General features: G+C 41.3%; 1 protein-coding gene across 2 annotated transcripts in view; it reads right to left on the bottom strand.

The window, feature by feature from the left end:
* Nucleotides 1–12,968, bottom strand: part of TMEM45A (transmembrane protein 45A) — a 116,679-nt gene that overhangs the window by 30,611 nt on the left and 73,100 nt on the right. Inside the window, exon 2 of one of the 2 annotated variants that reach the window (XM_049858049.1) lies at nucleotides 550–748. In XM_049858049.1, coding sequence (XP_049714006.1) covers nucleotides 550–739 — 190 coding nt within the window. In that variant the 5' untranslated portion in view covers nucleotides 740–748. The remainder of the gene's footprint in view (nucleotides 1–549; nucleotides 749–12,968) is intronic. The other variant, XM_049858050.1, reaches the window with a different exon arrangement.

The raw sequence follows: 12,968 nt of genomic DNA, 5'->3' as shown, positions 1-12,968 counted from the left end.
AAAGAGAGGCTACAGTGGAACTCTGAGAACATTTTCATAGGCTCTTCATGGTCAGTGGAAGGGCCTTAGCACTCATCTGGCCTGACTTCCCTCTCCAGTTTAGGAACCAGGAGAAAAGAATGAATACATAAGGCAAGGACTTCTTCAGCCTTGATCCCTCTCCACAGCCTATCAGCAATGATTTATTATTGGCGATTTCCCATAATGGCCTCAGTATTTTAGTGTCATTTTGAAAACTTTTCTGATAGAGTCTACTCTTTTGGGTGTCAGAATAATTGACATAAAATTATTTCAGAGGCTCCAAACAGTACTATAAATTCACCTTGACTAAATGGGCAAGTTAATTACTATGACTAACTCATCATGGTATAGTCCTTTTTATAAATATAAAGCATCACCTTCCTAACAAACTAATAAATATAGTTAGAATGTGTTAAGAAAAATTTGAGTAAAAATTCATTTTATCAATTTCTTGATTTCATATTGAATTTTTTTTGCATGTAAAAATACCCAAAAGGAGAAAAGAGAGCACAGAAATAGTCCACTCACCACTTAAAGCCATGCCAACTATAATGATTCCCTCCAAAACTTCTACTCGATGGAATAATGCCTTGGAACCAAGGTAACAAGTTCGCTTGTACTTTTTGCAGGCATACTTTAGAATGTATTTCATACTCCACCATAGACTGATGAAACAGAAAAAGCTTCCAGGCAGGGCATGACCTCTGAAACTCCCCATCGCGACCTACTAAGACAAGAACACACAAAAAATGAAGACATTTCATTTCTAGAACCTGGCCAACACATTGCTTGTTGTCTTCAGATGACTGTGGGTACAACACTGATTTCAAAGGATCAAATATTACTGTGACAGTAGTAGATCCTATTACAATATCAACAATACCAATAAGAAGAAAAATTCACATTCATTGAACTCATTTGGCACTGTGTCAAATATTTTATATGAAATCTTCCACCAAATCTTTACACACTCACAAACCGGAATTATTACACCATTCTCAATTTAGGATACGGGTTTAGAGAAGTTAAATGACTTGCTCAAGTCTCACAACTCTTAAGTAAAAGTTTCGTTGTTTTTCATTAACAGGGAGCACAGAAGGATTTTTTTAATGATAATATCTACTTCACCGCAGAATTGTACTTTAATCATGTTTAAAAGGAAAGTAATACGACAGTTCTACTTTATGCTTAAAAACTGAAATGATAGGAAAGTCCCTACACAATTTTTTAAAATAGATAATTTCAAGTATCCAGCACCAAATGTGGAAGAGACCATTATAAATCAAAAAAACCAAACTCGTTGCTGTCGAATTGGTTCCGACTCATAGCGACCCTATAGAGTTTCCAGGGAGCACCTCGTGGATTTGAACTGAACATACTACACCACCAGGGTTTCCATTACGCCATTAGCACTCACCAGATATCTGTGTACCCCTCCCCCACAGTCTCCTCCAGTTAGGTTGGAACCATGCTTCTACTTTTGGCCAAGGGACCATGACCAATAGTAACATGACTTCTATATCTCTCTGTTGCCCTACCTTGGCAACCTTAGCAACCATGTCTCGGAAGACATGCCCAGGACATAGGGGAAGGCCAACCAACCTGCTTCGGATTTTGGAAGAAATAACCCTTTGTTGTACTAAGTCATTGTTACCACAGTGTATTGTTACCACAGTTTAGCCCAGCCTATTCATAAAGATACAGAGACAAATCAGATTATACTTTCTGTTTACATCATTGCCACATACATTCTGTTTACACCATTGCCACATACATTCTGTTTACACTGTTGCCACATACATTCTGTTTACATCATTGCCACATACATCCTGTTTACACCATTGCCACATACATTCTGTTTACACTGTTGCCACATACATTCTGTTTACACTGTTGCCACATACATTCTGTTTACACTATTGCCACATGATGGAGTCAACTCTGGCTAGTAAACGGAAATACTCTCCATTTTTGGTCAGTGCTATAGAAAATCAGTCTTGAGTTATATCAGTTTTGGATTAGGTGAACAGCCCTCTTCGAGTGTATTGCACAATCAGCAGAATAATGAAGAGAGTCTAAAATCATTCTTGCCAATATGACATGAGGACAAATCCAGGAGAAACAAGGAAAGGGGATTTTGGGGTTACCCTGGCACATCAGAGAGTTTATCTCCTTTAGTGGGCACTGGCCCTGCCAGTTCAGGCCAGTCCCCTTTGGGCTACTTTCACATCCCATTGCCACAGCTGCAAAGCTTCAAGGGGAAACTGTGAAGCCTACCCAAACACTAGAAGTCTCAAATTTCCAGCTGAGAATTTAAATGGACATTTCAGGATACTCATCCCTACCCCTCGAGCCTCCTGTGAATCATCTGAACCATCCACGAAACTGGCTCATTATATCACATGATGCTAAATACAGGTACTTGTCTTAATTCTGACTCTAGTTAGTGACGAGATTTGGGGTATGTCCCTTAACCTCTTGAACCTTAGTTCTTAATTGTTAAAAGGAGGAGTTGAACCTAGATGATATCTGGAGTTACTTCCTGCTTTAAGATCCTTGGATTCTTAGCCTAACCACCACTTTTATCAGAGTGTTACTGAGCTCTCCCATTTATTTTGGTTTAGGCACCCATATGGGATTGAAAAATACATACAGACTACAAATTGTATGAACATTTCTGAAAAAGAACTTGGTATGTTTTAAGAAGCCTCTCAAGTTCTGTATCCTTTGGTACAGGAAGCTTATATACAAGAATTTATCCTAGTGAGCAGCCACCTAAGGTATATCTACTGGGTCCACCCTGTCTGGAGCAAAGGAGAATGAAGAAAACCAAAGACACAAGGGAAAGGTTAGTCCAAAGGACTGATGGACCACAAGCATCACAACCTCTACCAGACTGAGTCCAGCCCAATTAGATGATGCCCAGCTACCACCACCAACTGCTCTGACAGGGATCACAACAGAGGGTACCGGACAGAGCTGGAGATAAATGTAGAGCAAAATTCTAACTCACAAAAATCACCAGACTTACTGGTCTGACAGAGACTAGAGAAATCCCCAGAGTATGGCCCCCAGCCACCCTTTTTAAGTCAGTACTGAAGTCACTGCTGAGGTTCAACCTTCAACCAAAGATTAGACAGGCCTATAAACCAAACAACAGCACACGTAGCTCAACCATGTGTGGACAGGAAACCAAATGTGCACACCAGCCTACCAGCAAGGTTGAGAAGGCAGGAGGGGACAGGAGCGCTGGACAAATGGAAAAGGGGAAGCCAAGGCTGAGAAGGAGAGAATGCTGACACGTCATGGGGCTGGCAACCAATGTCACAAAACAATATGTGTATTAATTGTTTAATGAGACACTAAATTTAATTTACTATGGGAAGAAGGACCAGGCAGTCTATTTCTGAAAAGAATTAGCCACTGAAAAACTTATGAATGGCAGCGGAACATTGTCTGATATAGTGCCAGAAGATGAGCCTCCCAGAATGGAAGGCACTCAAACACAACTGGGGAAGAGATGCCTCCTCAAAGTGGAAAAAAAAAAAAAAAAAAAACAACCCAGTGCCGAGTTGATTCCAAGAGTCGATCTTAATGATCTGGATGGAGTAAAGCTTTCGAGATTTTCATTTGCTGATGTGGCATGACTCAAAATGACAAGATACAGCTGCAAACATCCATTTATAATTGGAATCTGGAATGTACGAAGTATGAACCTAGGAAAATTGGAAATCACCAAAAATGAAATGGAACACATAAACATCGATATCCTAGGCATTAGTGAGCTCAAATGGACAGGTATTGGTCATTTTGAATTGGACAATCATATAGCCTACTATGCTGGGAATGACAAGTTGAAGAGGAATGGTGTTGCATTCATTGTCAAAAAGAACATTTCAAAATCTATCCTGAAGTACAACACTGTCAGTGATAGGATAATATCCATATGCCTACAAGGAAAACTAGTTAATAATGCTATAATTCAAATTTACGCACCAACTACTAAGGCCAAAGATGAAGAAATTGAAGATTTTTATCAGCTGCCGCAGTCTGAAATTGATAGAACATGCTTTCAGGATGCACTGATAATTACTGGTGATTGGAATGCTAAAATCGGAAACAAAGAAGAAGGATTGGTAATTGGAAAATACGGCCTTGGTGATAGAAACAATGCCGGAGATCAAATGATAGAATTTTGCAAGACCAACAACTTCACTGCAAATACCTTTTTTCACCAAAATAAAACATTTTTTTTATACACATAGACCTCACCAGATGGAATATGCATGAATCAAATCAACTATATCTGTGGACTGAGATGATGAAAAAGCTCCATATCATCAGCCAGAATAAGGCCAGGGTCCGACCGTGGAAAAAGACCATCAATGGCTCATGTGTAAGTTCAAGCTGAAACTGAAGAAAATCAGAGCAAGTCCATGAGAACCAAAATATGACCTTGAGTATATCCACCAAGATTAGACTTGATGCGCTGAATACTAATGACAGAAGACCAGACGAGCTGTGGAATGACATCAAGGACATCATACATAAAGAAAGCAAAAGGTCATTGAAAAGACAGAAAAGAAAGAAAAGACCAAGATGGATGTCAGAGGAGACTCTGAAACTTGCTCCCGAGCGTCAAGCAGCTAAAGCAAAAGGAAGAATGTTGAACTAAAAGAACTGAACAAAAGATTTCAAAGGGCGCCCGAGAAGACAAACACATGCAAAGAACTGGAGATAGGAAACCAAAAGGGAAGAACATGCTGAATGTTTCTCAAGCTGAAAGAACTGGAGAAAAAAATTCAAGCCTTGAGTTGCAATAGTGAAGAATTCTATGGGAAAAATATTAAATGATGAAGGAAGCATCAAAGGAAGATAGAAGTCAATTGGTCTCAACCCACCTGAAGCAAGGAACAGTAAAGAATACCAAAGACACAGGGTAATTATGAGCCTAAGAGACAGAAAGGACCACGTAAACCAGAGACTACAACAGCCCAAGACCAGAAGAGCTAGATGGTGCCCAGCCACAACAGATGACTGCCCTGACAAGAAACTCAACAGAGAAACCCTGAGGGAGCAGGAGAGCAGTGGGATGCAGACCCCAAATTCTTGTAAAAAGACCAGACTTAACAGTCAGACTGGGACTGGAGGGACCCCGAAGGCCATGGTCCCCAGACCTTCTGTTAGCCCAAGACAGGAACCATTCCCAAAGCTAACTCTTCAGACAGGGATTGGAGTAGAATAAAAAAACAAAAAACATAGGGGATGGAAAATGATGTTAGTGAAGAACGAGCTTCTTGGATCAAGCAGACACATGAGACTACGTTGGCATCTCCTGTCTGGAGGGGAGATGAGAGGGCAGAGGGGGCCAGAAGCTACCCGAATGGACATGAGGAGAGAGAGTAGGGGGAAGAACTGTGCTATGTCATTAGAGGGAGAGCAATTAGAAGTGTATGGCAAGGTGTATGTAAATTTTTGTATGAGAGACTGACCTGATTCGTAAACTTTCACTTAAAGCACAATAAAAGTTAATTAAAAAAAAAAGAAGAAGAAGAAGAAGATGGAAGGAATACACAGAGTCACTGTACCAAAAAGAATTGGTCAATGTTCAACCATTTCAGGAGGTAGCATATGCTCAGGCACCTACAGTACAGAAGCAAGAAATCCAAGCTGCTCTGAAGGCATTGGTGAAAAACAAGGCTCCAGGAATTGATGGAATATCAATCGAGATGTTTCGAAAAATGGATGCAGCACTGGAGGTACCCACTCAGCTATGCCAAGAAATATGGAAGACAGCTTCCTGGCAAACCGACTGGAAGAGATCCATATTTATGACTATTCCCAAGAAAGGTGATCCAACCGAATGTGGAAATTATCTAACAATATCGTTAATATCACGCACAAGCAAAATTTTGCTGAAGATCATTCAAAAGTGGCTGCAGCTATATATTGACAGGGAACTGCCAGAAATTCAGGCCGGATTCAGAAGACGACGTGGAATCAGGGATATCATTGCTGATGTCAGATGGATCCTGGCTGAAAGCAGAAGAATACCAGAAGGATTATTACCTATGTCTTATTGACTATGCAAAGCATTCGACTGTGTGGATCATAACGAATTATGGATTACATTGTGAAAAATGGGAATTCCAAAACACACAAATGTGCTCATGAGGAACCTGTATAGAGATCAAGAGGCAGTTGTTTGGACAGAACAAGGGGATGCTGAATGGTTGAAAGTCAGGAAAGGTGTGTGTCAGGGTTGTATCCTTTCCTCATACCTATTCAATCTGCATGCTGAACAAATAATTCAAGAAGCTGGACTATATGAAGGAGAACAGGGCATCAGGATTGGAGGAAGACTCATTAACAACCTGCGTTATGCAGATGACATAACCTTGCTTGCTGAAAGTGAAGAGGACTAGAGACACTTACTAATGAAGATCAAAGACCACAGCCTTCAGTATGGATTATACCTCAACATAAAGAAAACAAACATCCTCACAAATGGACCAATAAGCAACATCATGATAAACAGAGAAAAGATTGAAGTTGTCAAGGATTTCATTTTACTTGGATTCACAATCAACACCCATGGAAACAGCAGTCAGGAAATCAAATGATACATTGCATTGAGCAAATCTGCTGCAAAGGACCTCTTTAAAGTGTTGAAAAGCAAAAATGTCACCTTGAAGACTAAGGTGTGCCTGATCCAAGCCGTGGTGTTTTCAATCACATCATATGCATGTGAAAGCTGAACAATAAATAAGGAAGACCAAAGAAGAATTGACACCTTTGAATAGTGGTGTTGGTGAAGAAGATTGAAGATACCATGGACTGCCAAAAGAATGAACAAATCTGTCTTGGAAGAAGTACAACAGAATGCTCCTTAAAAGCAAGGACGGCGAGACTGCGTCTTACATACTTTGGACATGTTGTCAGGAGGGATCAGTCCCTGGAGAAGGACATCATGCTTGGCAGAGTACAGGGTCAGCGGAAAAGAGGAAGACCCTCAACAAGATGCACTGACACAGTGGCTGCAACAATGAGCTCAGGCACAACAACGATTGTAAGGATGGCGCAGGACCAGGCGGTGTTTCCTTCTGTTGTGCATAGGGTCGCTATGAGTTGGAACCAACTCGACAGCACCTAACAACAACACCACAGTTTGCTCTGTAAACCTGCACCTAAAGCACAATTAAAAAAAAATAATTTATTTCTAAAGACATAATTGAAAATGCAGGTACCAAATTAAAAACAATATATATGTCTATAATTAGGATACTGATTAAATAAATTATGCAGCTACTAAAAACAAGGTTTTCGAATATCTCAAATGATAGCGGACATAGTTAGGAAAAACAATAGGATAAAAAACCTAGGAGAAGGGGCTTTGGATTAAGACTGCCTAGATCTGAATACGTGACTTAACTTCTCATTGCCTCAGTTCCCTATTCTGTAAAATGGAACAAATAGCCATAGCTATCTCATAAAACTGTTGTGAGAATTTAAGTGAGTAACTCCAAAGCAAATAGCCTATAGTACTATTAAACAAGTTCATGTTATTCTCAGCCCGCCCCAAGCTACGAAGTAAAACCAAATGAGCAATTTCGGCACAGATGGTGAAAGGTTAGAGCTTTGAACCCAGAGAAAAACCTGGCAAAGTACTTCCAAAAAGCCATCCATTGAAAACTGTATGGAACACAGTTCTGCTCTGACACACATGGGGTTGCCATGAACAGGAATTTACTTGACGGCAACTGGTTTTTTGTGATTAGAACCCAAAAAACCAACTCCGTTGCCACTAAGTCGATTCCAACTTATCGTGACCCTAACTGCCCCACCGAGTTTCCAAGGAGCGCCTGATGGATTTGAACTCCCAACCTCTTGGTTAGCAGCCATAGCACTATGTCACCAGAGCTTCCTTTGGGTGGTTATTGAAAATCTGTCCTCATTAGCCTCCGTGTCCATCACTGTATTGTCAGAGATTACACAGCCTGTGTAACAAGTAATTAGGGCCTCTCAGAGGTTAGGGGCTAGGGGCACCTCCATGTTTTTAGGCTTCTGACATATTAAAAAGGAAGAAATGCCAAAACAGAGTTACAAAAATTACGGTTGCTTTTAAATGTTTAGATTTAACTAATTAATCCTTTTAATACACACATAAAATGTAATGCCCATGTTGGACATAACATCAAAATTTAAATCGGAGCCCCTTATCAAATGTAAAGTTTCAGACCAAATAGTCCTCCTGACCCACCTCTAAGACAAGCTTTAAGGTGCCTGCTGCCCAGGGCTGAGACGATCAATATATCTGAGCGCACTCCTTGAACTGTAATAGACAGGCAATGGGCAAAGTTGAAGGTTTTTGAAGTGGGATGATCTTGAGCGATCAGAGCAGGGAAAGAACGAGTCCTTGTTCCTATTTCAGTTATAGAATTTCTGTATCTGCAGTCTTTTCATCTGAAACAATCTGATGGCTCCAATATTTCTCTGTTCAAAATACCCAAAAGAAATGAAGTCAAAGCAGGCTTGCTATACTTGCCAGGCTAAGGCACAAACGGTTTGCACTTGACTATAAACCAAAACGTCTGACAGTTCAAACCTACCAGTGGTACTGGGGAAGAAAGGCCTGGCAATCTGCTTCTGTAAAGATTATAATCAAGAAAACCCTATGGAGCAGCTGTACTCTGTAGCATGTGGGGTGGCCATGAGTCAGCATCGACTTGATGGCAACTGGTTTGGATTTGGTATTTTGGAAAAGACTCAACGGACCCAGTTATTCCTGGGAAAAAGAATGGCATTCATTTTACTTCGCTTTCATTGTGGAAAAGCGGGGGCAGGGGGAGCCCAAACCCTCAAACATCACTTCACTCTTATCTCCTAGAAATCATTATCTATAAATCCATATTTTTTTCCCTGCATCACTATTGCCTGCAGGTACAGCTGTTTGCTTTTAAAAAGCCAAGGAGTCCAGTGTTGGATTAGATCTAAACCCAAAGAACAGACATGTTTCTCTTTGAAGGAAAACTTAGGGCTTTCCTCACCCACAAAGCAGCCAGCAGAAACCCTAGGAAAATCACCAGTCCAGGAGACAAGGAAGTCCTTCCTCAGCATCCCCTCTCACTGATCCCACCACTTGTAACCTCCTGGGGAAAGGGCTCACCCAGGCCCGAAACGGTGGGCTGTGACATTAAATCACTGGCTTCCATATGCAGTCATCCTAAAAACTCCTGTTGTTCATCCAGAGAACGCCTCTGCTCCTGATGACACCAAACATGATCCTCTGGGCTGAAGATAAGAAACAATCCTGATACCTTCGTTGAGCCCTTTTTTCTGGTGCCCTACACCCCACCACACACACACACACACGCGTGCGCACACACACACACACACACACACTCTGTCTCATGCACTCACTAACCAGCCAAAAAGAAAATATTTTAAAACTCTAGCACTGAGGGATAAGACTGGGCAAGTCCCAAGATCTAAATCAGCTGTTAGATTTTAATTCTCAGTATTAGGGCCACACAAACTAGAGCCCAGGCACAGGAAAACAGATTCTACAGGGTGGTTGTTTTTTTGTTTTTTTTGGTGGGATCTCAACCAAATGGGCTAACTTCAATATGAAATAAATACCATTATGGGAAAAAAATTAAACTTGAATTTTATCTTAAGCTACCACCCAAATAAAATATTCCTAAATCTTAATTAACAACTCATGTTTCAAGACACTTCTGTAAATTCCAATATGCTAAACAAATTTGAACTATTTCTTGAGCTTGACTACACCATTTGCCTGAACACTCAAAGCAAAATGTATACAGTCATATGTAGTTTTAAAATGTTTTGATTTGCCATCATTCCTTGCCAGCACTTTCTCTCCCAAATTTCAACTGTGTGGAAAAAGTTGTTTCTAGTTAAGTCCTTACCTTCACACCTTGCTCAATGTCAAGTCCAACTAAGTTCTCTTCTCCAAGAATTTACAATGTTTGCAGTCTCAAGAAGCAAAAGCAGAGGCTGACTGGCCCTAAATCTAAAACTGCCAACTTCTCCTTGGAGGACTAACCGATGTGCTCATACCTCTCCAGCATGAAGACAAGATAAGCCTGCAGAATGCATGTATGAACTTATATTCAGGGAACACACCCTTTGAACATCCTTCCTTCCTGTGCACACACTGTGCCATAGACCAGTTTTAGATTAGACTCATCTTGTCACCCCACCCACCAGGCCACTGGCTCAGTGGTTAAGAGGTCAGTTGCTAACCAAAAGGTGGGTGGTTCAAATATACCCACTGCTCCTTGGAAACCCTGGGGGCAGTTCGACTTTGTCCTACAGGTTTGCTATGGGTCCGAATCCACTGAACAGCAACAGATGTGGTTTTTGTCTTTTGGTGAGAACTGAAGCCAATGGAGAGCAGGTGATCTTTGCTGCCTCTCTTCCAGAACATCAGGATGGACAGAGGCAGTAGTAACATCAAAGAGAGTGTTTGGTAAGTCCTGAGAAAATAAACTATTTCCTAAACTTCATTGCCTCTATCAAGACGATGCCACAGGTGCCAGCATTGGAGTCATGTCCAAACACAAGTTACAGGAATATGAAAAGATGATGGAACAACACTTTGTGTGTCAGGCAATGAAGCTCCAAGCTTTTAGAACACTCTGCTAAACATGTCCAAATGGTTGAAGCAACTATTGGAGAGCAAACATGGACCCTGCCCTCAGACAGCTTACAATAGATTGAAGAAACCAGGGAAACAGAAGTACTGACCTATGCCCCTAACTAACAAACTGGTTACAAGTTTTGTGAGAATTGTTAAGACGGCTGGCATGCCTGAGATGGGGAATGGGCTCCATATGAAAAGGACGCATGGAAAAAGAGGTAATTCTGAAACAGTATAGTGGAAAAGGAACCCAAGTGACCAGAAGGCAGTGGGAAGGAAGCATCTCAACAGTGAATGGCCTAAGCGGAAGCAAGAAAGCAGAAACAGGAGCTTTGGTCTGCAAGATGGTTTCTCATTCACTCGCAGCCCAGCCTAGCCCATCACCGCAACCATGAGAGCATGAGTGTGTTTCTTGTCTTTGCAGCTAGTACTGCCAAGGTGCAGGAATCTCATTTGACTACAAAGAAGAAGAGCAGGAAGAATCACACAATGAGTTCTAAGACACCTGGAGCCAAGACTCTGATGTTTGCAAATATATTGAACAATTCAGTCCAGCCAATTTAACCTCATTATGACTCATGTAGAAAATAGGGATGAGTGATGCTTTCTTGTATGATACAAATATTAATGAGATAATATTGAAATACGTTTTGACTTACTAGAAAACATTCCTCTATCAATTTATTCAGTTGTTAAGGGAAATTCCACAGCCCCTTATAGGCTCTCATACTTTCAGACCCTAATGTTCTGGACATAATCCTCCTCCCTCCTCCCCGCCCTCCCCCACCTGGTCCCCTCTCACCACTCCTACACGCCTTGGCACCACTCGCTGTCATTCATGCCTCATTCACACTCAGTGAGTACCAACTGCACTCAGGCACTGTGCTCCATGTACAGCGGTAAGAAGACACAATCTCTGCCTCAAAGACCATACAATATGATAGACAATTACAATTATTAGAAAACAAAAAGAGACTTGCACAGAGTGAAATAGAAACAAAGAAGAGGCAACAGTCTGACTCTAATCAGGAGAGCAGCCTTTATCCTGTCCTGTCTGTATCCTTGGTTAAGTGCTAGGACTGCTAACCAAAAGGTCAGTAGTTCAAACCCACCAGGCACTCTTTGGAAACTTTATGGGGGAGTTCTACTCTGTCCTATAGGGTTGCTATGCGTCGGAATCAACTTGATGCAACGGGTTTTTGGCTTTTTGCTCTGTATACAGGTTTTATTTCCCCTATCAATGTTAAACCCATGATGAGCAAGAGCTATATACCCAAAAATGCTTTGCACCTAGTTAGCACTCAAAGGACAATCTATAAATGAATGAGCCCCTGCCTCCGTCCCCACCTTCCCAAACACTGAGGACCCCCGTTTCCCCTACAGCAGGGTCTCTTCAAGTGTGTCCTGTGGTGCAAGCACTATCAGAAACAGCTGCAGGAATTAATAGGACACAGGTTCCTGAGCCTCATGCCAGCTGCTGAATCAATAACTAGGGGCAGACCCAGGATTCCGCATTCTTAAACAAGCACTTTCTGATTGATTTCTATGTATTCTACAGCTTTGAGAACCAAAAGCTTAAGCTATGTGGAGACACAAAGATGCGGAAATTCAGGTGTGACTTATCATCATCATCACCGCTGCCCGTTTGTCTCTCCTCAGTCACAAGCCCTGATGTGCTCACTCATGGAGCCTCGCATGTGGGCAGACGTGGGCTGCTCAGCAGCTGCTCCCAAGGCCTCACTGATAATCTGGCTCAACCAGAGGACAATTAGATAAAATTATTTTATTTTACCTAATCTTATTTTAATCTCTTCTATACCTCTGCCTCTTGTTTAAATAACTAAAACCATCCATGGCACAGGTCAACTATTCTTATCCAAACATCCAAAATGACAAACAGAACTCTCAACTTGAAAATATTGAGGCCTGGTGAGGCAGGCCGAAGACCTGCATTGTAAAAAATAAAATGAACACTTCACCAAAAGAGTAAAAACAGAACTTCCAGGCTGGGAAAAAATTCTGGATAGGACATATCCAACAAGGATCTCATCTCTAAAATCTATAAAATACTTCAACACCTCAGCAACAAAAACACAAATAATCCAATTAAAAATGGGAAAGGATATGAACAGACACTTCACCAAAGAAGACATTCAGGCGGCTACCATACACATGAAGAAATGCTCACAAACATTAGCCACTAGAGAAATGTAAATCAAAACTACCGTGAGCCATCATCTCACCCCGAAATTACTGGCACTAATCAAAAAACAAGGAAATG

The sequence above is a fragment of the Elephas maximus genome, chromosome 18 (assembly GCF_024166365.1).
Source record: "Elephas maximus indicus isolate mEleMax1 chromosome 18, mEleMax1 primary haplotype, whole genome shotgun sequence".
In the NCBI taxonomy this organism is placed as follows: domain Eukaryota; kingdom Metazoa; phylum Chordata; class Mammalia; order Proboscidea; family Elephantidae; genus Elephas; species Elephas maximus.
Note: the sequence above shows the minus strand (reverse complement) of the source record. Positions and strands in the feature narration are given on the sequence as shown.